The sequence below is a fragment of the Equus quagga genome, chromosome 1 (assembly GCF_021613505.1).
Source record: "Equus quagga isolate Etosha38 chromosome 1, UCLA_HA_Equagga_1.0, whole genome shotgun sequence".
Taxonomy (NCBI): domain Eukaryota; kingdom Metazoa; phylum Chordata; class Mammalia; order Perissodactyla; family Equidae; genus Equus; species Equus quagga.
Window position 1 is genome coordinate 76,523,621 of NC_060267.1, and position 24,517 is coordinate 76,548,137.

At 49.5% G+C, this 24,517-nt stretch overlaps 1 protein-coding gene across 9 annotated transcripts in view; it reads left to right on the top strand.

Moving 5' to 3' along the window:
• The window catches only part of ZNF618 (zinc finger protein 618), a 124,186-nt gene extending 102,188 nt beyond the window's left edge, over nt 1-21,998 (top strand). For all 9 annotated transcript variants that reach the window (XM_046667701.1, XM_046667709.1, XM_046667736.1 and 6 more), the window contains 3 exons: nt 181-258; nt 12,461-12,562; nt 13,103-21,998. In XM_046667701.1, coding sequence (XP_046523657.1) covers nt 181-258; nt 12,461-12,562; nt 13,103-14,619 — 1,697 coding nt within the window. In that variant the 3' untranslated portion in view covers nt 14,620-21,998. The remainder of the gene's footprint in view (nt 1-180; nt 259-12,460; nt 12,563-13,102) is intronic.
• The last annotated feature ends 2,519 nt before the right edge of the window (nt 21,999-24,517 follow it).

Below are 24,517 nucleotides of genomic sequence, written 5' to 3' on the forward strand. Positions count from 1 at the left end.
CGTCTTCCTCTCTCCCTCACTAGTCAGTGGTGGGCAGGGGAGCAGACAGGCTGGGCCCAGGGCCCCAAGTGCAGAGCCCCCGTGCGTGTTGGGTTCCCCATGCCAGAGCTGGCCGCAGCCCAGCCAAGAGGCTTCGGGCTCGGTCTGGCCCTGACACGGCTTCTTCGCTTCTCTCCCCAGAACCCTACACCTGCGGCGCCTGCGGGATCCAGTTCCAATTCTACAACAACCTGCTGGAGCACATGCAGTCCCACGCAGGTAAGGGGCCAGTGGCCGCCTGGCCGGGGGGATGCTCAGCCCCCTCCTCATCCCCCGCAGATCCTGCCAAAGCCAGAGGCGGCCACAGGGCCCTGGTGAAAGCCACTGTCTGCCAGGAAATGACCGCAGGACATGGGACCTGCCCTCAGGGAGCCCCGGATGGTCAGTCAGAACACAGGGTGGTCCATGCACTGGGGGGGGCCGTGGGCTTGGTGACCATTGGGGGACAGAGCTGAAGGACGCTTCTGGAAGGTTGTGGCTCCTGTGCTGAGCCTAAAGGCCAAACAGGAGCTGACCCGGAGAGAGACGTGGAGGCGGAATTGAGGGGGTTTGAGAGGTGGGTGAGCAGAGGTGGGAGACGGGGTGGAGAGGCCTGAGCCCCGGCAACCTGGGCCGAAGCCCCGTCTGGGAGCAGATGGCCGTCACCGTAACTGTCCCACAGAGCAGCCGTCCTCAGACTGGAGCGGCCCCCGTCACCTGGGGACGGGTTACAGCACAGATTTCCGGGCCCCACCCTGCATTTCAGGCTCCGCAGGCCTGGGGCGGCCGGGACATACGTTTCTGACACATCCTCAGGCCACGCCCCTGCCCGCTTGTCCAGGGACTGCCATGGAGCCAAAGGCGAGTCATCTGCTGTCCGGACAACCCTCTGCTGGCTGTTCTGCCAGCTTTCCAGCTTGCAGCGTCAGCCCCTCGCTGTAGACCACCCAGCCTTCAAACCAACCCCTCCGATTTAGGTTTTGGTCATCGTAGCGCCCGCTTCTGGTCTCATTTCTGTTTCACTCAGGCAGACGCTGTGTGCTGTAATAGATGCATCCCCAGGGCCCAGTGGTTTCTGTTCGTGTCACCTCTCTGCATTCATTTGTTCAGTCATTCATTCAGCATGGATTAATTGGGTATCTGCTGGACACTAGGCCCTAGTTCATGTGATCTTTTGGGTGTTATTTATGTCTAGTGGACTCATTAAAATCAGGACAGGGTTGGATTGGCAGCCAAGATGCATGAGTTCCATGCTCTAGTGTGCCCCATGCTGTGTGACCTCGGGCAGGAACCTCCCCCTCTCTGAGTGTCTCCATGTCTAAAACAAGGACACACAAACCTGCACTCTCCAGCTGCCCCCCTCACACCCAGGTTCCATCTTCACGTGTCTCACACCTCCTGCTCGCCCTTGCCATCAACCCTCCTGCACCAGGAAAGGCCTTGAATGCCAGCTCAAGGCGTTGAGACTAGACCTGATGGGAACCAGCGACAGCTTCTGGAAGGCTGCTTGGGGACCACTTCCTGAACACACCACCTGCGTCCCAGACTCCCACAACCTGCTCTGGCTCACCACTCCTCTGAACCCCACCTCCACTTGCCCCAGCTTCTGGAAGCTGAGCCTAATTAGGGAAGGGCCAGGGTGCCCCTTCTCCATCCCTCAGGCAGTTGGGCAGAGGCCATTAAAATGCAAACCGTGAGGGGCTGGCCCCGTGGCCGAGTGGTTGGGTTCGCGCGCTCCGCTGCAGGCGGCCCAGTGTTTCGTTGGTTCGAATCCTGGGCGCAGACAGGGCACTGCTTATCGGGCCATGCTGAGGCGGCGTCCCACATGCCACAACTAGAAGGACCCACAACGAAGAACATACAACTATGTGCTGGGGGGCTTTGGGGAGAAAAAGGAAAAAAATAAAATCTTTAAAAAAAAAAAAAATGCAAACCGAGACTGCACCCTGGTGGGGGTCCCCGCCTCTCCCACGTATCCCGACTTGTTTTCTGGGAAGAGCTTTGGGCTGCTTTGTTCTGGTCGGTCGCCGGCAGAGAATGCCTCGCCAGCACTGGCAGTGCCATACGGAGCCAGGCTGAATGCCAGCCAGGCTGAGTCGGGATTAGAGGATTGACTCCACAGAAATTAAGCGTCATGATCTGCGCAGTTCACAGCCCTGCTGATAAGGGGATCAGCCACGAATAACACCAATCTCATTAAGAGTGCTGAATGGCACGGGGTAATTCTCGCTAATGAACTTCCTTTCTGTGCTGGAGAAAACTTGTCTTGCCCTGGTGACACTTCACGAGCGGGTTTTGGCAGGCGTCATACTAAAGATAGCGAACATTTAGTGAGCAATGACTGGGTGTCAGGTGTGTCTTTCCTCCGATCTCCTGAACAAGCCTGTTCACCAGCTGACATTATCATCCCCGTTGGACAGATGAAGAAATGGAGGCTCAGAGAACATGATCACAGGCCGAAAGTTGCACAGCTCATAAAAAGTATCTTAATGTCATTTGAGCTTCCTTGGTGCCAGGCCTTATTCTAAGAGTTTTCCACATATTAGCTTATTTAGTCCTCAGAACTGCTTAACTCAGAATAGTTAAATGCCCATTTTAGCTCCACTTTATAGATAAGGACATTGAGGCACAAAATGGCTAGGTAACTTGCCTGAGGACCACAGCCAGGAGAGACACGGGGACTTTCCCCGGCGGCAGACAGGTTGGCAATGGCAGTTTTAGGATTTTGGAAGGGCCTCGCCTGATTTCTCATCCCTTTGAGCCTCTTCACCTCTCCGGGCCTCAGTCTTCTCGTCTGTAAAGTGGGCTAGTCAGCACCCTCCACAAGCCGGGTGAGGGTTCTGGAGCTGACACACGTGAAGTATGGAGGCCGAGGCACGTTCTGAGATGAGACAAACAGCAGCCAGTGCCTCTTTTTCCATCCCCTGCTGGAAACAACCACTTTCTCTTTCGTGCACTGGTCCCTCCCTGGGAGACAGCCTTTATTCCAGCTTTGCATCCAGCCCTTTGCAAATGCGTGTGCATGCATGTGCGAGCACAGGAGCATGTGCATGCATGTGTGTGTATACTTATGGTCCGTAGGGATAGCCACAGTGAGTAAAACTTACTTTCAGCTGTAAATCAGGCCTTTCACAGAGCATTGATGGAGTACCTCACCACGTCAGGAGCAGCGTCTGTGGGATGTGGAGGAAAAATAATTTTAATCAACCAGTACTGGACGTTGTTTTCTAAAGCTGGGTTGAGTAGTATCAATTGCAAGTCCTGCGGAAAGGCAGAGCGGGAATCACTGTGCTGTGGTTTGCCCGGCCCCAGCATTCTGGAGGGAGGAGGGGAAATTGAGGTCCAGAGAGGTAAAGTGACTAACTCAATGTCACACCCCACAGCCATTGCAGAGCCAGGTTCAAATCTAGGGACTTCAGATCCCTAGACTCTAGTGGAGAACGTCGGCAGGCGCAGCTGCTGGCTTTCATTTTACAATTCGTGCTTCCTTTTTTAAAATATAAGTTCTCTTCATTAAAGGGAACTGGGAAAATGCAGAGCAGTGAGAAATGAAGAATCAGCCATAACCTCATTACTCAAAAGCTATCCGCCATTATTCTCATAATGGGGTTCTTTTCAGTCTGTTTTAAAATTGAATTTATTGAGATATAATTTACATGAATAAAATTCACCAATTTCAAAGTACGGTTTCATGCGTTTTGACAAACGTATAGTCATTTAACCACATCACAATCACAATGTGTGACGTTAGCATGAACCCCAAAATGTTCTCTCGTGCTTCTTTGCAGTCCCTTTGCCCTACCCCATGCTTGGCAACCACTGTCTGCTTGTTTTTTTATTTTGAGGAAGATTAGCTCTGAGCTAACATCAGCTGCCAATCCTCCTCTTTTTGCTGAGGAAGACTGGCCCTGAGCTAACATCCCTGCCCATCTTCCTCTGCTTTATATGTGGGACGCCTACCACAGCATGGCTTGACAAGCGGTGCCATGTCCACACCCAGGATCTCAACCAGCGAACCCCTGGCCACCAAAGCAGAACGTGCGAACTTAACCAGTGTGCCACCAGGCCAGCCCCAACCACTATCTGCTTTTTGTCATAGCTTTGCCTTTCCTGGAATTTTATATAAATGGAAATACATGGTATTTGATCTTCCGTGTCTGACTTCTTTCGTTTGAGATTCATCCATGTTGTTCTATGTTATGGGTAATTCTTTCTATTTTTAAGTAGTATTCCACTGTTTGGATATACCACAATTTGTTTATCCATCACCAATTGATGGATATTTAGGCTGTCTCCAGTTTGGGCCTATTATGAAGAAACCTGCTGTGGACATTCAAGGACAAGTCCTCGTGTGGACACATTTTTAACTCTATCAGGTATATACCTAGGAGTGGAAATGCTGGGTCATGTGGTAACTCTATGCTTAACCATTTGAAAAGTTCTCAGACAGTTTCCTAAACGGCTGCGCCATTTTTGCACCCCCACCAACAGTGGAGAGGGGTCCAGTGTCTCCACATCCTTGACAAGGCTTGTCATCATCTGGCTTTTTGATTACAGCCATCCTGGCGTGTGTGAAGTGGTATCTCATTGTGATTTTGATTTGCATATTCCTCATGACTCATGATGTCGAGAATATTTTCATGGGCTTATTGGCCGTTTGAATATCTTCCTTGGAGAAATGTCTGTTTAGATCCTTGGCCCATTTTTGAATTGGGTTTTTGTCTTTTTATTATGGAGTTGTAAGAGTTCTTTGTATATTCTAGGTACAAGACCTCTGTAGATAGATGATTTGCAAATATTTTCTCTCATTCTGTGGGTTATCTTTTCACTTTCTTGATGTTGTCCTTTAAAGCACGAAAGTTTGTAATTGTGATAAAGTCCGTTCATTTATTTTTTCTTTTATTGTGTATGCTTCTGGTGGCCTATCTAAAAAACCACTGCCTGACCTAAGGTCACAAAGACTTAACTCCTGTGTTGTCTTAGGAGAGTTTGAGAGTTTTAGCTTTTAACTTTAGGTCAGTATTCAATTTTGAGTTAATTTTTGTATGTGATGTGAGGTAGGGGTCCAACGGCAATCTTTGGCATGTGGCTATCCAGTGTCCCAGCACCGTTTTTTGAAAAGGCTATTCTTACCCACCCACCCCCGCCCACCACCTGCCCATTGCATTGTCCTGGCACCCCTGTTGAAAATCAATTAACCATATGTGTGCAGGTTTATTTCAGGATTCTGAATTCTATTCCATTGATCTAAATGGCTTTCCTTGTGCCACTACTACACTGTGTTGATTACTGTAGCTTTGTAGTCATTTTGAAATCAGGGAGTGTAAACCCTCCAACTTTATTCTTTTCCAAGAAATTTTTTGAGTGCTTATTCTGTATCCTTTGCATTTCCACGTGGATTTTAGGATCAGCTTGCCAACTTCTGTAAAAAAAGCCCGCAGGGAAAATCCAGATGAATTCAGGGAGTATTGCCATTTTAACAATATCTAGTCTTACAATCCATGAACATGGAATGTCTTTCCATTTATTTTAAGTCTTCTTTGAGTTCTTTCAACAATGTTTTTAGGGCCGGCCCCGTGGCACAGTGGTTAAGTGCACACACTCCGCTTTGGTGGCCTGGGGTTCGCTGGTTCAGATCCCGGGTGCGGACATGGCACCGTATGGCACACCATACTGTGGTAGGCGTCCCACATATAAAGTGGAGGAAGATGGGCACGGATGTTAGCTCAGGGCCAGTCTTCCTCAGCAAAAAGAGGAGGATTGGCAGCAGTTAGCTCAGGGCTAATCTTCCTCAAAAAAAAAAAAAAAAAACAATGTTTTTAGTTCTCAATGTGCAGATCTTGCACTTTTTTGTAAATTTATTACTAAATATTTTATTCTTTTGATACTATTTCTTAATTTGAATTTTGGAGTGTTCGTTTGCTGGTGTAGAGAAATTCAACTGATTTGTTTCCATTTTTTATAACTATATTTGACATGCAACAATGTGTCAATTTAAGGGGCACAGTATGTGAATTTGATACACTTAGATATTGTTAAATGATTGCCAGTGTAGGGATATTTAGCAGCTCTGTCACATTACATAATTAACCTTTGTTTTTACTGGTTGGAATAATTACGTTCTAGTCTCTTAGCAAGTTTGATGATTATAGTACGATATTGTCTATCAGTTGATTTTTTAAATATATATTGATTGTATCCTGCAACCTTGCTGAATTCATTTATGGTTCTAATTGTCGTGTGTTGGTGTGTATTCCGTAGGATTTTCTATATACACACTCATGTCATCTGCAAATATTGATAATTTTACTTCTTCCATTCCAGTCTGGATGCTCTTTCTTTCTTTTTTGCCTAATTGCCCTGGCTAGAACCTCCCATACATGTTGGATAGAGGAGACGAGAGTGGACGTTCTGTTCTTGTTTCTGATCTTAGGGAGAAAGCTCTCAGTGTTTATTTATTAAGTGTGATGTTAGCAGTGGGTTTTTCATGATGCCTTTTATTAGACTGAAAAAGTTCCTTTCTATTCCTAATTTGTTGAGTGTTTTTATCACGAAAGGGTGTTAGACTTTGTCAAGTGCTTTTTCTGCATCTGTTGAGATGGTCATTGGGTTTTGTCCTTTATTCTATTAATATGGTATATTACGCTGAGTTTTGGATGTTGAACCAACCTTGAATTCCTGGGATAAATCCCACCTGGTCGTGGTGTGTAATCTGTTGGATCTGTTGCTGGGTTTGGTCTGCTGCATTTTATTGAGGATGTTTGTATCTATATTCATAAGGGATAGTGGGCTTAGTTTCTTTTCTTCTAATGTCTTTGTCTGATTTGGGTATCAGAATAATACTCACCTTGTAAAATGAATTGAGACTTGTCCACTCCTCTTCTGTTTTTTGGAAGAATTTGTGAAGTGTTCCTTTAACATATGGCAGAATTCACCAGGGAAGCCATCCAAGCCTGGGCTTTTCTTTTTTTGTGGGGGAAGTTTTTTGATTACTAATTTGGTATTTTTCTTTAAGTCTATCCAGATTTTCTGTTTCTTGAATCAGTTTTGATAGTTTATATTTTTCTAGGAATTTGTTTCATCCAGGTTGTCTAATTTGTTGGAATACTCTTGTTCATAGTATTTCCTCACAATCCTTTTTATTTCTTCCAGGTCAGTAAACTTATGGGTTTTTTTTTAAGATGCCATTTATTGGGTTGAGGAACTTTCTTTTTCTGTCTAGTTTTCTGAGCATTTGTGACATGAGTGGCTGTTGAATTTGCCACATTTTAATGTGCTTTTATATCTATGGAGATGATTTTTCTTCTTTTTTTCTCTTAGAATATGGAATTACACTGACTGGTTTTTCTGTTAACCCCAACTTGCATTTGTGGGATAAACTCCACTTAGTCATGAAGTATTATTCTTTTTATATATTACTGTATTTAGTTTGCTAGTATTTTGTTAAGGATTTTTGCATTTATATTTATGAAAGATATTTTACTGTAGTTTGTTTTCGTGTAATATTTTCCCCTAGTTTTAGATTAGGGTAATGCCAGCCTCGTAAAAGGAATTGAGAGATGTTCTTTCTGTTTGCTGGAAGAATTTGTGTAGAATTTATGTTATCTCTTCCTTAAATATTTGGGCAAATTCACCAATGAACCTATGTGGGAATTTTCTCTGTGGGAGGTTATTTAACTAGGAACTCAATTTTTAAAATAGATGTAGGACTATTTCAGGTTATTTATTTTTTTCTGGAGTGAACTTTGGTGCTTTGTGTCTTTCAGGATATTTGTTTGCTTCAAGTGGTCAAATTTATTGGCATAAAGTTCATAATCATTATTAATCCCTTTAATATCTGTAGCATCGATAGTCATGTCCCCTGTTTCATTCTTGATACTGATAATTTTTGTGCACTTTTTTTTCCCTTAATCTTTCTGGCTGGAAGTTTATCAGTTTCATTGATTTATTACAAAGATTGCCTTTTAGTTTCACTGATTTTTCTCTATTGTTTATCCATTTTGTTACATTCGTTTCTGCTTCCATCTCTGTTATTTCCTTTCTTCTTACTTTAGACTCATTCTTCCTCTTTAGATCTCTTAGGGTGGAAGCTTGTAACACTGCGTGTATTTTCCTTCATTTCTAATATAATTATTTAATGCTATACATAAGCCCTGCTTTAAAGTTATCCCACAAATTTTGAAGTGTTAGGTTTTTATTTTTATTTAGTTCAAAACATTTTCTAGCTTCCCTTAGGATGTGTGATGTTTAATATTCAGATAGTTGGAGTTTTTCCAAATATCTGTTTGTTATTGACTTCTAATTTAATTCAGTTATGGTCAGAGACCCTACTGTGTATGATTTCAGAATTTTTCTGCCACACCTCCTTTTTCTGGGAATCCGGTTATCTGTCTGTGAGTCTGCTTGATATTCTCCACTCTCTGTTCATTTATTATGTTCAGTCTTTTTTCTCTTTTCTCAGTAAGAATCACGTAGAAAAGAGAGTTGAAATTCCCAGCTGTGGATTTGTCTATTTCTTGTTTTAGTTCTCTCAGGTTTTGCTTTGTGTGTTTCGATGCTCTGTTGTCACATGCTTACACATTTAGGATTATTATATATTCTTGGTAATTTGACTCCTTTATCATTATGCAGGGTCTCCTGTTATCCCTGGCAATGTTTCTTGTCCTGAAGTCTAGCATTACTGTTTGTATGGTCTGCCTTTATTTAGCCTTTTACTTTGAACCCATCTCTGTCTTCATATTTAAATAGGTTTCCCATAGACAACATATTGTTGGGTCTTGCTTTTTTAATAAGTATGACAATCTCTGACCTTTATTTGGAGTATGGAGACCATTTACATTTAATGTAATTTCAATATTATTGGGTTTGAATCTACCGTCTTGCTATTTGTTTGCTAATTGTCTCATTTATTCTTTGTTCCTTTTTCTCTAATTTTCCTGCTTTATTTTGGATTGAGAATTTTTATGATTCCACTTTTAATTTCCACAATGCACTTATTAGCTATAACTCTTGGTTTTATTTTTTTATAGTTTATTTGGGTTTTAAACTATGTATTTCTAACTTATCACAGTCTACCTTCAAATAATATTGGCCCACTTTTCATATTATGTAAGAAACTTTCCACGATATTGTCTGTTTTTCCTCCCTGTTCTTTATGCTCTTGTTTTCATATAGTTGCTTCTATATATAATACCACAATTCGTTGTTATTCTTTTCCAGTGAGTATTCAGTTATCTTATAAAGAGATTAAAAATGAGGGAAATATTTTTTATATTTATCTACACATGAACAGTTTCCAGCATTCGTTGTTTCTTTCTATAGATCCAAATTCTTGTTTGATGTCATTTTTTCCTGATACGAAGAACTTCCTTTAACATTTCTTATAGTGCAGGTCTGATTTTTTGTTTGTTTCAAAAATCTTTCATCTTTGTTTATGAAAGAGATCACTGGCTTCAGAATTTTGGGTTAACATTTTCTTTTAGTACTTTGCTCTGTTGCCTGCCGGGTAGCGTGATTTCTGATAAGAAGTCTGTTCTCCTCCTTATTTTGGTTCTGTCTGTATGTAACTTCGCTGTCTCTGGCTGCTTTTAAGAGTTTCTCTTCATGATTTTCGACATTTTGATTATGATACTGGGCCATGGTGGTGGTTTCTTTATGTTTGTTCTGCTTGGGGTCAATTGAGCTTTTTGGATCTGGGTTTATAGCTTTCACCCAATTTGGAAAAATTTTCGCCATTTCTTCAAATATTTTTTCTGCCTCACCCCTTTTGGCTGGCACTCCAATTCTATGTCTGTTAAACTGCTTGTTATTGTCCGTGCTCTGTTGATTTATTTTCAGCCTTTTACCCTCTCTGTTTTTCATACTTGATAGTTCTGTGTCTCTAGGTTTACTGACTTTTTTCTTCCCTGGCATGTTATCTGCTTTTATCCTGTACACTGTATTTTTCCCATGCAGTCTGTTTTTATACCTAGAAGTTCCCCTTGGGTTGGTTAGTTTTAGTTTTGGTTCTTTAACATCTTCTATTTCTATCCCTAGGACGCTCATGTTTCCCTTCATGCCTTTGAGCATATCTACGATATTTGTGACAGCTGTTTTAAGCTCCTTATTCTTGGCTAATTCCATCGTCTCTGTTCTTGCTGGGTCTTGTCTTTGATTGGTTTTTCTCCTGGTTTTTAGGTCATATTTTCCTGAGACTTTGAAAGTGCTACTTTTTTTATTGGATACTTAACATTGTGAATTTCACACTGTCGGGTGCTGGATTTTGCTGTATGTTTTTTAAAGAGTGCTGAAATTTGTTCCAGCTTACAGTTTAGTTCAAGGGACCGCCTTGATGGTTTGGAGGCTTGTTCCTAAGAGGTATTAGGGCGGGTGTATTGCAGCCCTTCATCTCTGGCTGATTCAGCCCCATGGTGAGGTCTATCCATTCTGGTTGAGGAAACACAGATGGCTCCCTCCCGTGTGGGAGCCCCAGGGGTTATCGGCCTGCTGCTGTCTGGTGATTCTCTCCCCATCTCATGGGATTTGACCCTGTGCTTAGGCAGGTTGATATTCAACAGGAACTCCAAGGAACCCTACTGACGTTCTCCAGCGCTCTCTGTGTAACTCTGTCTCTTGGGTACTTTTGCCTGTGAACTCCAGCTGCCTTGGGCCTCCCTAAACTTTGATCTCTGTCTCTTTGAATCCACGAGACCCCGGGGCTCTGTTCCGGTTCCCTGTCCCCACACTGCAGCTTGGACACCGCCTCCAGGCAGGAAGCTGGGGCCGTCATAGAGCTTACACCTGCTGCTGTTTTTCCAGGGTCCCACCTGGGCTGCCTGTCTGAGAGCATTCGTGTCACGGGTCACAGTTGTTCGCATCTGGAGGGCACCTGCCGTGGCGGGTCATCCTTAACAGGCAGAAGTCCCCCTCCCTAGCTATTTTTGATGCATAGATTTGTTTATTTTTTGACTTGCAAGTCTAAAATATATATATAAATAATACATACAAAATGACTATTAGATCTTGCTTCTCGTCCTTTTACGTATTTTCCCATATTATTACAGTCTACGTAACCACCTTTCTAGCGCTTGCAAAATACGCCCCGAGTGGATGTCCCAGAGTTTCTTAACTAGTCTTGTAAGGCTGAGCGTGTAGAAGTTGGGGAAGTCTCTCCTCTAAGTACGAAAAGTGCGGCCTTGGCCTCTAAGGCCTGATGCCTTTAACTGGGCAGAGTGGAAGGTGCCTGGCAGCACTGAACAAGTGTCATGGACCCATTCCTAGCCTCGGGTTGTCAGTTCTGCCTTTGAGATGATGTCTCGAGGAAAAAACTCCACAATAGCAACAACAACCAAAAATGGCACAGAGGAACAACGTTAGACTGTTAGGCAGGTAGGTTCCTAGCAGAACAGTAACGCTGGGAACAGCACAGCCCAGAAACCCAGGGCGTGGAGTGTGGTCAAGCAGCCTGTGGTATGTCGTACAACAGACGATCGTGCAGCCATTTGTTAGGACAAGCATGTCACTCCGACCATTTCCGGACTATAAAAATGTCAAGCAGTAGCCGTGAATAGATGAGAATAGGCCTGTGCCAGTTTTTTCTATCCGGATGCAGTTGCATATGCACAAGTTACCGGAAGTTAGGGAAATGCGTGGAGGAGGCATCTGGGAACCAGGGCCCTGGGATGACTGACCAGCCTTGCTGCTGGTTTTCTGTGTGGACAAATCCTTTCCAATATCTGGACTTCAGTTCCCATGTCTTACAGTGAGGGGGTTGGAAGTTTTGTACTTCATATCATATAGGGCTTTGGCTTTGTTTTATTCATCTCATTAAATTTCTAGTACAGTCATGCACCACGTAGTGACATTTCAGTCAGTGGCAGACCTCATATACGACGGTGGTCCCATAAGATTAGTCCCAGGTGTGTAGTGGGCTGTACCGTCTCGGTTTGTGCAAGGGCACGCTAAGATGTTCACAGAACCACGACATCGCCTAATGACACATTCTCAGGACGTGTCCCCGTTGTTAGCAACATGTGACTGTAAATATGCTGAAAAGACGAAAAGGCAGACTTTACAGAAGTGAGAGTGTGAGATGCCTTAGGCCACTTGGGGTGTACTTGCACCCCCTCCCCTATTTCAGAGCTAGGACGTTCTGGTTGTGTGTGGGTGTGGGGGCACCCAGCCAGACTCGGGTCCAGCGATTCCTGTGTCCTGAGTGCTTACTCCACCGGCGCTGTGCTCACCTGTTTCCTTGCGTTATTCCTTCCAGCCATTGTGTCACCTCCAAGTTATTATCTTCATTTCTCCAAGTGATGAAGATGAGGCTTCACAAACATTAGACAGTTGTCTAAGGAAGAGCTAGGATTTGAACCCAGGCCTGTGCCGGAAGCTGTGTTTTGCCTTCACTGGCCATGCTGTAGCTCTCACACTTCAGGGTAACGCACTGTCCCCTTTGTGCCCGCAGCCGACAATGAGAACAACATGGCCTCCAACCAGTCCCGGTCACCGCCTGCTGTTGTGGAAGAGAAGTGGAAACCCCAGGCCCAGAGGAACAGTGCCAACAACAGTAGGTCTCTCCCAGGCCGGAGCCCGGGGGCTCATGGAGGCCTGCCCCACACGCCTTCCTGCCCCTGCACTGCCCGCCATCCCCCCGACCTGTGCCTCCCGCGATAATGCAAGACCAGGCAGAACGGTCTACAAAGCACTTTCACCCCAAAAGCTCATTTCTGGGAATTATGTGACCTCCTAGGATGGGCAGGAGGCCCAGGGAGAGGGTGGGACATCTTTTCTTAGAGGCCATTCCTGTAGTGAGGAAGAGGCTGAGTTAGTTGGCTTCAAAGGTCTAGGGAAATGATACATGCAGCAAGTTTGTGGCACACATACCACTGTGTTCTAGTCCCATGCCCATGGCAGGCATCACTAATCAATCATAGAACTTTACTCCTGTGAGACAGTCACATGTTAAAGTCAGTACCACCAATCTGTGTGCAAGATGAAACCTGTTCATAATTCCTAATACTAGATGCTTAAGAGACTAAGACTGCTGCCGGACCATGGAGCCTCGAATGCCAGGATTAATCACATCTCTCCTTGTGTTTCCTGCCAGCCACGACCAGTGGTTTAACACCCAACAGCATGATCCCCGAGAAGGAGCGGCAGAACATCGCGGAGCGGCTGCTGCGGGTCATGTGCGCCGACCTGGGCGCGCTGAGCGTGGTCAGCGGGAAGGACTTCCTGAAGCTGGCCCAGACGCTGGTGGACAGCGGCGCCCGCTACGGGGCCTTCTCCGTCACCGAGATCCTGGGCAATTTCAACACGCTGGCGCTGAAGCACCTGCCGCGCATGTACAACCAGGTGAAGGTGAAAGTGACCTGTGCCTTGGGCAGCAACGCCTGCCTGGGCATCGGCGTCACCTGCCACTCGCAGAGCGTGGGCCCCGACTCCTGCTACATCCTCACGGCCTACCAGGCCGAGGGCAACCACATCAAGAGCTACGTGCTGGGCGTGAAGGGCGCGGACATCCGTGACAGCGGTGACCTGGTGCACCACTGGGTGCAGAACGTGCTGTCGGAGTTCGTGATGTCGGAGATCAGGACCGTGTACGTGACGGACTGCCGGGTGAGCGCGTCCGCCTTCTCCAAGGCCGGCATGTGCCTTCGCTGCTCAGCCTGTGCCTTGAACTCCGTGGTGCAGAGCGTGCTGAGCAAGCGGACGCTGCAGGCCCGCAGCATGCACGAGGTCATCGAGCTGCTCAACGTGTGCGAGGACCTGGCGGGCTCCACGGGCCTCGCCAAGGAGACCTTCGGGTCGCTGGAGGAGACCTCGCCGCCGCCCTGCTGGAACTCGGTCACGGACTCGCTGCTGCTGGTGCACGAGCGCTATGAGCAGATCTGCGAGTTCTACAGCCGGGCCAAGAAGATGAACCTCATCCAGAGCCTCAACAAGCATCTGCTCAGCAACCTGGCCGCCATCCTGACGCCGGTGAAGCAGGCGGTCATCGAGCTGAGCAACGAGAGCCAGCCCACGCTGCAGCTGGTGCTGCCCACCTACGTCCGGCTCGAGAAGCTGTTCACGGCCAAGGCCAACGACGCGGGCACCGTCAGCAAGCTGTGCCACCTCTTCCTGGAGGCCCTCAAGGAGAACTTCAAGGTGCACCCGGCGCACAAGGTGGCCATGATCCTGGACCCGCAGCAGAAGCTGCGGCCCGTCCCACCCTACCAGCACGAGGAGATCATCGGCAAGGTGTGCGAGCTCATCAACGAGGTGAAGGAATCCTGGACCGAGGAGGCTGACTTCGAGCCCGCGGCCAAGAAGCCCCGCTCCGCCGCCAGCGAGAGCCCTGCGGCTCAGGAGGACGATCGGCTTGGGAAGAACGAGGTGTACGACTACCTGCAGGAGCCCCTCTTCCAGGCCACCCCCGACCTCTTCCAGTACTGGTCGTGCGTAACCCAGAAGCACACGAAACTCGCCAAGCTGGCCTTCTGGCTCCTGGCGGTTCCGGCCGTGGGGGCCAGGAGCGGGTGTGTAAATATGTGTGAACAGGCACTTTTAATCAAAAGGAGACGACTGCTCAGTCCAGAAGACATGAACAAACTCATGTTTCTGAAATCCAACATGCTTTAAGACCTTCCCTGGGAACAGAACGAGAAAGAAAGAGAAAGGAAAAAAAAAAAAAGAGAGAAGAGGACGTTAGGAAAAAAAAATACACACAACACTGTCGCAAACAAAGAGAAGGAATTTAAGTTCTAAACACTGTGGACCTCATTATAACGCCCCCTGGAAACTTAAGTGCTTTTTTTTCCACTGTGTGTGTGTGTGTGTGTGTGTGTGTGTGCACACGTGTGCGCCACCCATGTAGGCGTGGAGGCTCCGTGCTCGTCCGCGTGGCTGCGGAAGCTTCGTGCACGCGTGCACACACATGCAGCCCTGGTGCACGTGCACACGTCTGCTCCTGGGCGCGTGTGTATCAAACTGGGTGTGTCAGGAAAGCTGAGTGGTAGCGGGGGAGGGAAGACCTTTCCCCTCCTTTTCTCGCTAAGGGGGCTTTAAAGATTCCATTTTCAGGTGTGCAGATGGGTAGAAAGCTGGTGTGGTAAGATATTCAGGCAGCTGAGTTCTGAAGTGACTTGACACTCCCCGTCCTTCATCCCGTGGTCTCCCTCTCCCCTCCGTCCCCCTGCCCGAGCCCTCGTGACCCCATCACACCCCGCCCTCCCCGGCTGCTCTGCCATGGACGCTCCAGCCTACATCAGATGGACAGTTTCTGCACTGGACTTTTTTCTTCACCTTCAGGGCATTGAGCTGCTGCCTTCGAGGCACCCTTGCGTGTCCCGGGGCGGCCGCCTTAGAAACACACCTATCTATCTTCCCAAATCAGGAAAGGAGACTTTAAGAATATAAAGCTGACTTTTTGCTTTTTAATATAAGATAGAAAAGAAGAAAGACATTTTTCAAAGAAGTATAGATCCTGTCTCCACTCCTTAATAATTTTTTTTCCTAACATTTTAGCAGTTTTTACTTTTTTTTTTTTTTGGGTTTTGTTTTTTCAAATTTGATTTAGACTCTGCTAGGAGGCACTGAATGTCTATAACTTATGTTTTGGGTTTTTTTTTTTTTTTAATTGCCCTTTTTGTTCCTCAAGTCACACTGTAAACTGGCTCATCTCAGTGGTATAGTCAGTATCCTACGGTTTTATTAGCCTTTCCTTGTACGGTCCAGTTTCTGTATGTTTGAACAACCAAGGCCGTGAACTTGGCTGTGCTGTTAGGAGAGCAGGAGTGGGGCTGGAGTCATGGGTTTCACAGAGGGGGGTTCTGCTGGAAGCCATAGGGAAGCGTGTGGCTTAGGAGTTCTCCTGAATGTACGCGGAAGACCCGCCCTCCCGACCCGCTGTGTCTGGTCCTGCGAAGGTCCGATGGCTATACCCAGAGTGCGTTACACTACTCGCCACATCACTGACACTTCCAGCTCCCCAGGGACTCCCGAGTTGATCCACGTTCACGTCCGTCACACCTCAGACCCACGGCCTCCCCTCCCTTCCCAGGACCCCAGGGTTCCGGTGGTTCCGTCGCCCGCAGCCCTGGGGGTCCCCCCGTCGGCCTCCGCCACCTTCCAGGACAGTGGTTGAGCACGGTGCCTTGTGGGCCAAACGAGGGATGTCTTGAGGGTGCACTGGCATTAGGCCACGTTCAACTTGACGCTGTGAAGATGTCTTCAGGCTTCTCTCTCCTCGAGCAGTTTAGGTTCTACTCTCAGCGCAAATGCCCAGGGGGTGACCCCGGCCCCATCCCAAGAGGTGTTTCCATTGGGGTCCGTGCTCACCCCCACCCCAGCTCTCAGTGAATAAAGTGCTGGTGGTCCCACGTCCCCCCGGTGCCCATGGCGGTGGGATAGAGATGTTCACACCAAGGGCTTCTGGCTAAGAATGACCGCCATCGTGGGGGGCTCTTTGCAAAGGCACTTTCTGCCACCCTGGGGGCTCAGTCCACGCCATCCCTTCCTAGTAATAAAGCATTACTCAACTGTGAGATACCTCGACTTCAAAAAGCACTGTACAACAGCCCTGCCCCAGGCCCGTGGCAGGAAAGCGGGTGTAAAACCTCCAGAAGGCGTAGGAGGGTGGACCAGACGTGGCCCTGGATGCCAGGCCCGCCCACTTTGCTTTATGAGCACGAACCCTTGGATGTACTGAGATGCGTCAGAGTGAGAAGCAAGCCATGGTCGCGGGAACCAGCATGGCTTCTCCCCTCCTGGAGACGTTCTCGATATGTCCTCCATAACATTTCCGTCGGGGATCACGTCATCAGAGGAGCTTCCATCCACACTGGACACTGACATCCACACTGACATCACTTCCTGGGGAGTATGGAAGCATCAACAGACTTTGGGCTCAGACCTTCAGGGGCGTTCCAGAAGATGGCTGCAAGGTTGCTGATGAGAGATATGCCTACAGCATAAGGTCCCCCAGCTTTGCTTTGCCGCCGGGGGACGTTCACGGCCTGGCACTTTGAACCACGCAGGGGGACTAGCGCTGCCCACTTTGTGTGGTCGGTGGGAGCAGAGCCTCAGAGCAGAGCCGTGCTGGCGCTGCCCCGGTGATTGGGCTAGCTGAGTAGAAATTAGGCATTTCACTTTCTTGCGAAGCCATCAGAGACCAAGCCCAGATATCTGTATTCTCTTTGGAACATGAAGATGTCTGCCCTCCAGAAGGAAAACTCCAGAAGTCTTGCTGAACTCTAGATAAGTGGTCATACGTGTTCCCTCCTTTTCTCTTCTCCCTTCCCACCTCAGTTCGATCCTGAGGGCTTGCCTGGCTCTGCAGGTTTGCTGTGAAGGCCCCTAGGGACTGTGCAAGCTGTGTCCTGGGGCTGCCTCATCCACATACGGTAACAAGGTGGCAGGTACTCATTTCTCTGTTGCAACCTCTGGTTCCCCAAAAACTGTCATCACCAACAGGAAAGGCTGTGCCACGGTGGCACCTCCGTCTGCTTGTCCCACGCACAGTGCCCATGGGGCAAACCCTCTGCGAGGAACCGCTTAATAAAACCCAAAGATCTCACACCTCCAGCCGCTGGCCCCTTCTTTCCAGCAATAGCCACCTTATCCCAGGTCTGGTTCAGCCAAAGGTTGGGGAGAGGCTCCTCCAGTTTATCTCCTGCCACCCAGCCTGGCGTCCACCTTCGGAAGGATTTTGTCATCTGCCTCCCAGTCGTGTGACCGCTGCAGGACTTTCAACCGCGGGCCCCTGGGGGCTGGCCGACCAGGAAGTTGGGCCATTTCTGTTGTATTGGCAGCTCGTGGTGGTCGGTTGTTGGCTGACTTGGATGCAACTCATCTCAAGCCGTGTGTTCCCAGGACAGAAATGGCCTTGGTTTTTACATATATGCACCCCAGACAGGAGGTGGGCAAAACATACCTCTGAGACGGTTAGCTTCACCACCAAAGCTCAAACGGAGGACACAGCCTTGTGGGTGCTCCCTCCGATTTAGCCCAGAGGGTTGGGGGGTGGTCTCAGCTCCACCAAGAACACTGGTGGCATCCTAGTCCTCGTGAGTGGATGCTCTTGTCTCAACGCCGTTCTCCCTTCCCTGTGCCTAGGTCAGCCCGCCAGGCCACCCTCCGGATGGTAGTTAGAAACCAGGAAACGAAACCCTGGGGCCGCCTGAGTAGAGCTTTCTGTCTACACCTTGTCTCGGGTTCACGGCACAGAGCATCTGCCGCGTCCGCGAGCGAGGATGCTTGGCCCCCGTTCCGCCTGTCAGACTCGTGCTTGGCGTTCCGGGATTGGCTCTCGGCTGGGAAAAGGTACCAATGTTCCTACTGAGGGGAGGACAGGCCAGTGACACGGTCGAGAAGTCACGGGTCTCCAGGATTCCAGCAAGACCTTTTTTTTGGCCCCAGGTCTGCAGCCCGGCCAGGGTCCTCCCCTTCAGTTCGCTCCTCTCTCTCCCGCACTTGGAGGAAACCCCCAGAGAAAAACCCCACGAGGCACGTTTTCCACTGTGAAGCTGACCCGTTGCCTCGAGGAGGCCCCCAGGCCTGCGCGAGGCCACCTGCTTCTGCCTGGACTTGGACTGGACTCCTTGGAAAGGGGGGCCCCCCCCGAGAGACGTCAGGGAACAGCACGCACTCTCTGGGGGCCGCAGGTTCACAAGAAAGGTTTGAGATGAAGCTGGGATGCGAACGGAGAAGGGAGGTCCCATGAGAAACAGCCCAGAAGGGGACAACTGCTGGATGTTGTCATCATGAGGGATGTGCTTGCAGAGACGGGAAGAGGAGGGGCTCGGGGCTCGGTGGGTGCCCCCTCCTGCCCCACTGAGCTGGGGTGGCCTCACAGCTTCACCCCTGCCTTAGGGAAGCGGCGATGCCTGTGTCTCTGGGGGTACCCAAAGGAGGGCTCCTGGAAAAGCCACTGGTTTAGACAAAACCAGGAGGCTGAGTCAGGCTCAGGCTGTGCCCTGGAGATGGGAGATGGGCTCCTGTCGGCCCCGCCCTGCCCCCTATCCAGCCGGGCCTGTGGGAGGACCTGGCAGGGGCCTAACCCTCTCCTCACTGTGGCTCAAGTTTGCTAGGCCAGTTATGGTGAACCAATGATCCAGTGTTTTCCCTCTCACATTTCCCTCCCGGTTTCCCCTTTGCAGGGTTTTCTGGAGCTCTTGTTGCTGTTTTCGTTTTTCTTCCTCTCTCGTTGGCGTTGGAGGATCGCGGTCGGTGGTTGCTTAGGTTGCTGTTTGTCATATTCACGCCCCCCCCCCCCCCCGCCCCTGACCGCCACCGCCACCACGGGCGTTGCTTTAGCGATTCGACTCCTGTACACAGAAGGACTTGCTGGTTTTGCAGATGGGTGTCAGCATCAAGACCACGAGGCTCCGACCCACCCACGCATCCCACTGGGCACCTTGACTCTTCGAACCAAAGTTCCTTAAAGGGGCACAGCCCAGCCTTGTCCGCAGCCTCAGGGGCCTGGGGTCCTTCCTGAAGTCCAGGTTGGCCGAGACCACGGGAGCTGAGACCAGCCCGAGGGAGGGCCTACTCTCACAACCCAGGTGCCAGCCGGTCCCCGCCTGGGACCCTCCCTCCCTCCCATTCAGGGGGGCTGGGTTTCCAGGCAGTGAGCGAGCTCATGGACTGGCATGGGGCTGGGACTCACCAGCCAGGAGAGAGGGACCTGCGGGGCTGGAAGCTCCGACCCAGCGGACAGCGCGTCCAGGGCCATTCAGACCCCATACATCAGGAAGTCATTTTGTACAACCACCTGAAGTAGAGATATTTTTTAAAAAGCGTAAATTATTTTCAGTTGTTTCCCAGTCCTGCGTTTTTTTTTTTTTTTTTCCCCTACAACTTCACATCAGTGATTCTTTCACATCAGGTAAATCTCAAGAAAGCCTTGGTGCCCCCTCCCTCCTGTGCCCCACTCGGTCACCCCGTGCGTGCATCCCCATCCTCTCTCAGTAGTTAAGACATTCTAGGCAATACCATAGACACATCCGACTGTGTCTCTCTCTTCAAGTGCAAGAAACTCAAGTCATCTTAAAAAAAAAATACAAAAAAAAATTTACAAAAAAACAAACACAAAAAAAAAATATCTTTTTTAGGCCAGAGTTTTCTACAGGTATTAATGAATATTTTTCTTAATCCTTATAAGTTTTATGTGTTTAATATTTCTTAATACCGGTAGCATTAATTTATACTTTTGTAGCAACACAATATTTTTATAAACAGCCAGCACTTGGCTCAAGTCTCCACAGGGGGTTTATTCAGGGCCATCTTGGGACCCTGTGTACCATGTACTGTATTTAAAAAAAAAAAGTTACCTAGTGTCACCCTTGCTGTGTTAATTAACAAAAGACATTGTTCGCGGTCTCCTGTGTCGTCGGTGTGGGCCCAGCAGCTCTCCGAGGAGTCCCGTTGCATGGGGGTTGAGTTGACGGTTCTTGTGATACGAAAACCCCCCTGAGACCAAACTTGAGGGTTTATTTAGGGGTTTTCTGTTTGTCCTTTGAGTTTTCCGTTTCGCTTTGTTTTGGTACCGTTTCTCCATTTACAGCCAAATCAGTTTCGTGATGTTTCAAACTCTTACTGATGTCAAATGGAGGAAAGGAAAAGGAAAAGAAAAAAAAAAAAAAAGATTTTTACAAAGTAATAAAATTTAAAACTGAGCTGTTTCAATGTTGCTGTTTTTACCTGTCTGTTCTTGTCCAACCGTGGGACATTCCCCAGGGAAAAGAGGAAGGTCCCGCTTGGTCCTTTAAATCACCCAAAGCCCCAGCCCGGAATTCCGCATTCCCCCTACCCCTCGAATCTTGCAACATGATTTCCCAGTTGGTTGATGCCAAGGCAAGAAGACATCCTTTTAATGGTTAGAGAGGGTCAGTTGCTTAAATGATTTCATGTCAGTGTTGTATTTATGGTTTTACAATAAAACGACTTTTAGGAAGATGGCAGTGTGCGGTGTTATTTCTTGGGTTTGTGGTTGGGCCGTGTCATCCACTTAGGAGCAGGGCACCGGTGAGTAGAGATGGACCAAAGGCCAGATGCCTGGGGGTGACAGAGCCAGAGTGCACCCCCGCGGGACACTGAGGTTGGGGTTGTGAAGTCCTTATCAGAGCTCATGGCTCACCTCCGGCACCAGAGCCGGCTCAGCCGATGTTTGAGAAAGGAGGGACGGACATGGCCAAGGGAAGACGTGGCCCCTGGGGGCTTTGCTTCCGGAGCACTGTCCCCTGGAAGAAGGGATGGGTTCGATCTCTGAGTCCTGCAGGCCCAATGGCCAGGGACGCGTCCAAGTTCGCCTCGCCCAGTGGTCATTCATGTGCCTCTTGTGACCCGGCACCCAGCGGCCTTGGCCTCCCAGGCGATGTGTGTGACCTTATGTGCTGTGTGTGGTCCTCCATCTGGGGAAGGGTGTCCCTGGCTTTTCCAGATTCCTGATGGCATCTGTGACTCTGAGCACATTCAGAATCGCGGTGAGCTGTGGGGCCCAGCCTGGGCGGACTTGCCCTCTGTGGGCCCCGCCCAGCGCCCCGCACTACAGACGCCTGGAGAGCAGCAGTGCTTTTGCTTGAACAGCGTCAAAACGGAAGGCCAGTCGAAGGAGAGAAGATGCCGCCAGAGGGCCAGCGGTGGCCTGAGTGGCTGGGGAGGGGGGACGACTCCGAGAGCAGGCCTGCTGCGGGCAGGACAGCTCTTGCAAAGGGGACGCCGAGTCGTGCTTTATCCGTGTCTTCAACCAGCTCACAGGGTGCTCTCCCTGAAACGGATGTGGAGCCTGGATCAGCTGAACCGATCCTCTCAAATCCCACGGGTCGCAGCACGTGAGGCCGAGCGCTGGGCCACCAGCCCCGGGGCAGCAGCCCTGCCCTCAGAGCCATCCTTCCGGGGGCCTTTCCTGCGGGGAGGTGTCCGTGCGGACGGGCCTGAGCAAGCAGCTGGCGTTCATTCGGAGTTTCTGTGCACTCGAGAAAGTCAGGAGAGCTCTGGAGCTGGAAGATTCCTTCCCGGCACCTGGCACCATCACAGAGAAGGCCGGGGCGTGGGCCCAGAGCCCTCCTACAGCCAAAAGGCCTGCCTCTGGATTTTAAAATTAAAATAAAAAAGGATATGTTTCTTTATTAAGTAGCCACATCTATTTGGTAACAGAAACCAGCCTCACAGTATCTTTTTTTTGAGGAAGATTAGCCCTGAGCTAACATCCACCACCAATCCTCCTCTTTTTGCTGAGGAAGACTGGCCCTGAGCTAACATCGGCACCCATCTTCCTCTACTTTATATGTGGGACGCCTACCACAGCATGGCCTTGACAAGTGGTATGTACATCTGCACCCAGGATTGGAACCAGCGAACGCCAGGCCGCCGAGGCGGAATGTCTGAACTTAACGGCTCTGCCACCAGGCCGGCCTCCATCACAGTATCTTTAAGAGAAAATTTGAGGCGAGACTAAGAATCAAGGGAGAGGGCCGACCCAGTGGCATAGTGGTTAAGTTCACGTGCTCCACTTCAGCGACCTGGAGTTCGCCAGTTTGGATGCTGGGCGTGGACCTACACACCGCTCATCAAGCCATGCTGTGACGATGTCCCAATGGAAGAACTAGAATGACCTACAACTAGGATATACAACTATGTACTGGGGCTTTGGGGAGAATAAAAAAAAAGGAAGATTGGCAACAGATGTTAGTTTAGGGCCCATCTTCCTCACCAAAAAAAAAAAAAAAAAGGAGTCTTCAGGGCAGCCACTTTGCTGAGAGTGATTCTGGTGCCTTCCGAGATGAGCATCGTGAACTCTTGACTCGGGGTCACAGATGGGCTTCAACCCCATCCCACCCCTCAGGGAGAAAGTCAGGATTCAAGGGAATTTTTTGTCGTGAAAGTTTTAGTGAGTGTCATGGAGACGCATGCCTCTGGGACCAGGCAGGGCAGCAGGCAGGGCTGGCCAACCACAGGGGAGGCCCTGTCTAGAGGGGCCATCTCCACTCGGCTCCCACCACGTGGGGTGCAGGATGCAGGCCCTGGGCTGCCAGAACTTATTTTTCAAGAGAATTGAGAAAGCTGGATTTGTATATGGTAGGTCCACTTTTAAATGGCTAATTCAGAACTGTAAAAAATGCCTTTTCAGTCAAACTTCCACCAGCTGAAGCTGGACTGCCTGCCTGTGGCTTGCACCCTCCGGTTTAAGCATTGGTCCCTCAGGTCACTTCAAAATAAACCTCTTCAGAGTGGCACCTTCAGTCTGCCACATGTGGCCGGCCCTGGTGTGTGAGTGTGCATGGAGGCGAGCAAGATAGGGACGTGATGCCATTTGTTAGTTCCAGGCTGGAGAGCCTGTTGCTTCTCCCAGAACAACTGCCTGTGTCCCCCTGCCGCTGTCCCCACCCACTTGTGCCCAGAGAGTCCTGGCCATGACCACAGACACTGTCCTCTCTGTTGGGAACTGGAAGCCCCAAGCTCTGGACCTTGGGGGAGACGAGGACGGGGTCTTTATGAAGTCTGACCAGGGGGCCTCCAAGCTTTGCACACCCACGTCCCTGCCTCTGGGTCCTCCCCTCGACAAGAGATGCACGGTTCCCTCCCTTCTTCCGTCCTGATGGGTCTCTTAAGCAAACAGGCTAATGGCAGGAGAGGGACCCTGGACTGAGCTAGCTGCCAGCCCTTGGCACGCGGGTCGCCCCACGGAGAGGTGGCGCTGGCCCTGCCTGGGTTTCTGCTTGGGGGGTCAGCTCTCCACCTCAGAATGCACAAAGCTGGGGTTTTTTCCTTCCTCGGCGGCAGCAGCGTCGATCAGGGCTCTGGGTGGACAGAGCTAGCGAGAAGTCTTTGTAAGTTAAATGTTCGTAAACCGAGCGTGTCTAAATTGGAGGCTCCTGGAGTCGTGTTCTTGGGCCGAGTTGGTGCCTGAGCCACCTGAACCAGTTGGTTCTCGTTCTCAAGGGAGGAAAAGCAGGCCGGACGGGGGCTTCGGCTCTGCTTGTCCTGGACACAGTGCAAAGGCCAGCAAACATTCTGCTTCTGGGCAAAGGTCAGAGTGAGGATGCCAGGAGATGGGAACTCAAGGGCCAAGGGCAAGGGCCTCCTGGAGCAACAGCCAAGGCTCTTCAGCTCCTGGCAGCGGATGCTGAGGATGCAGCTGAGGTAAAATGTGGAGGGGGGTTCCATTGGGCAAAGGACAGAGGAATCATTTTGCACACTTGGGGACCGTTTGCCCTGACCCCGCCAGGCACACGAGGGCCCAGTTACTTCTTCCGACCCTGAGTCACGGATGACCCCATCAAACACCTCCCAGAAACAAGTACCCAATTTTCCCTTTTTACCAGCTTTATTAAAAGGAACCATCCCCCATTACACTATTGTGGAGTAAACGGAACTGTGATTGATGCTTCATAATTTGCATAGTCGGTTTCACGTGCGGAAGCTGGTTCTGTTACGTTCCCCACACACGCACTGTCTGCTTCTGGGGAGAGCTGGGGCTGCTGGTGCCCCGACCCCAGCTCTGCCTCCTCGTCCCTCCCCCACCTCGTCACACCGGCGA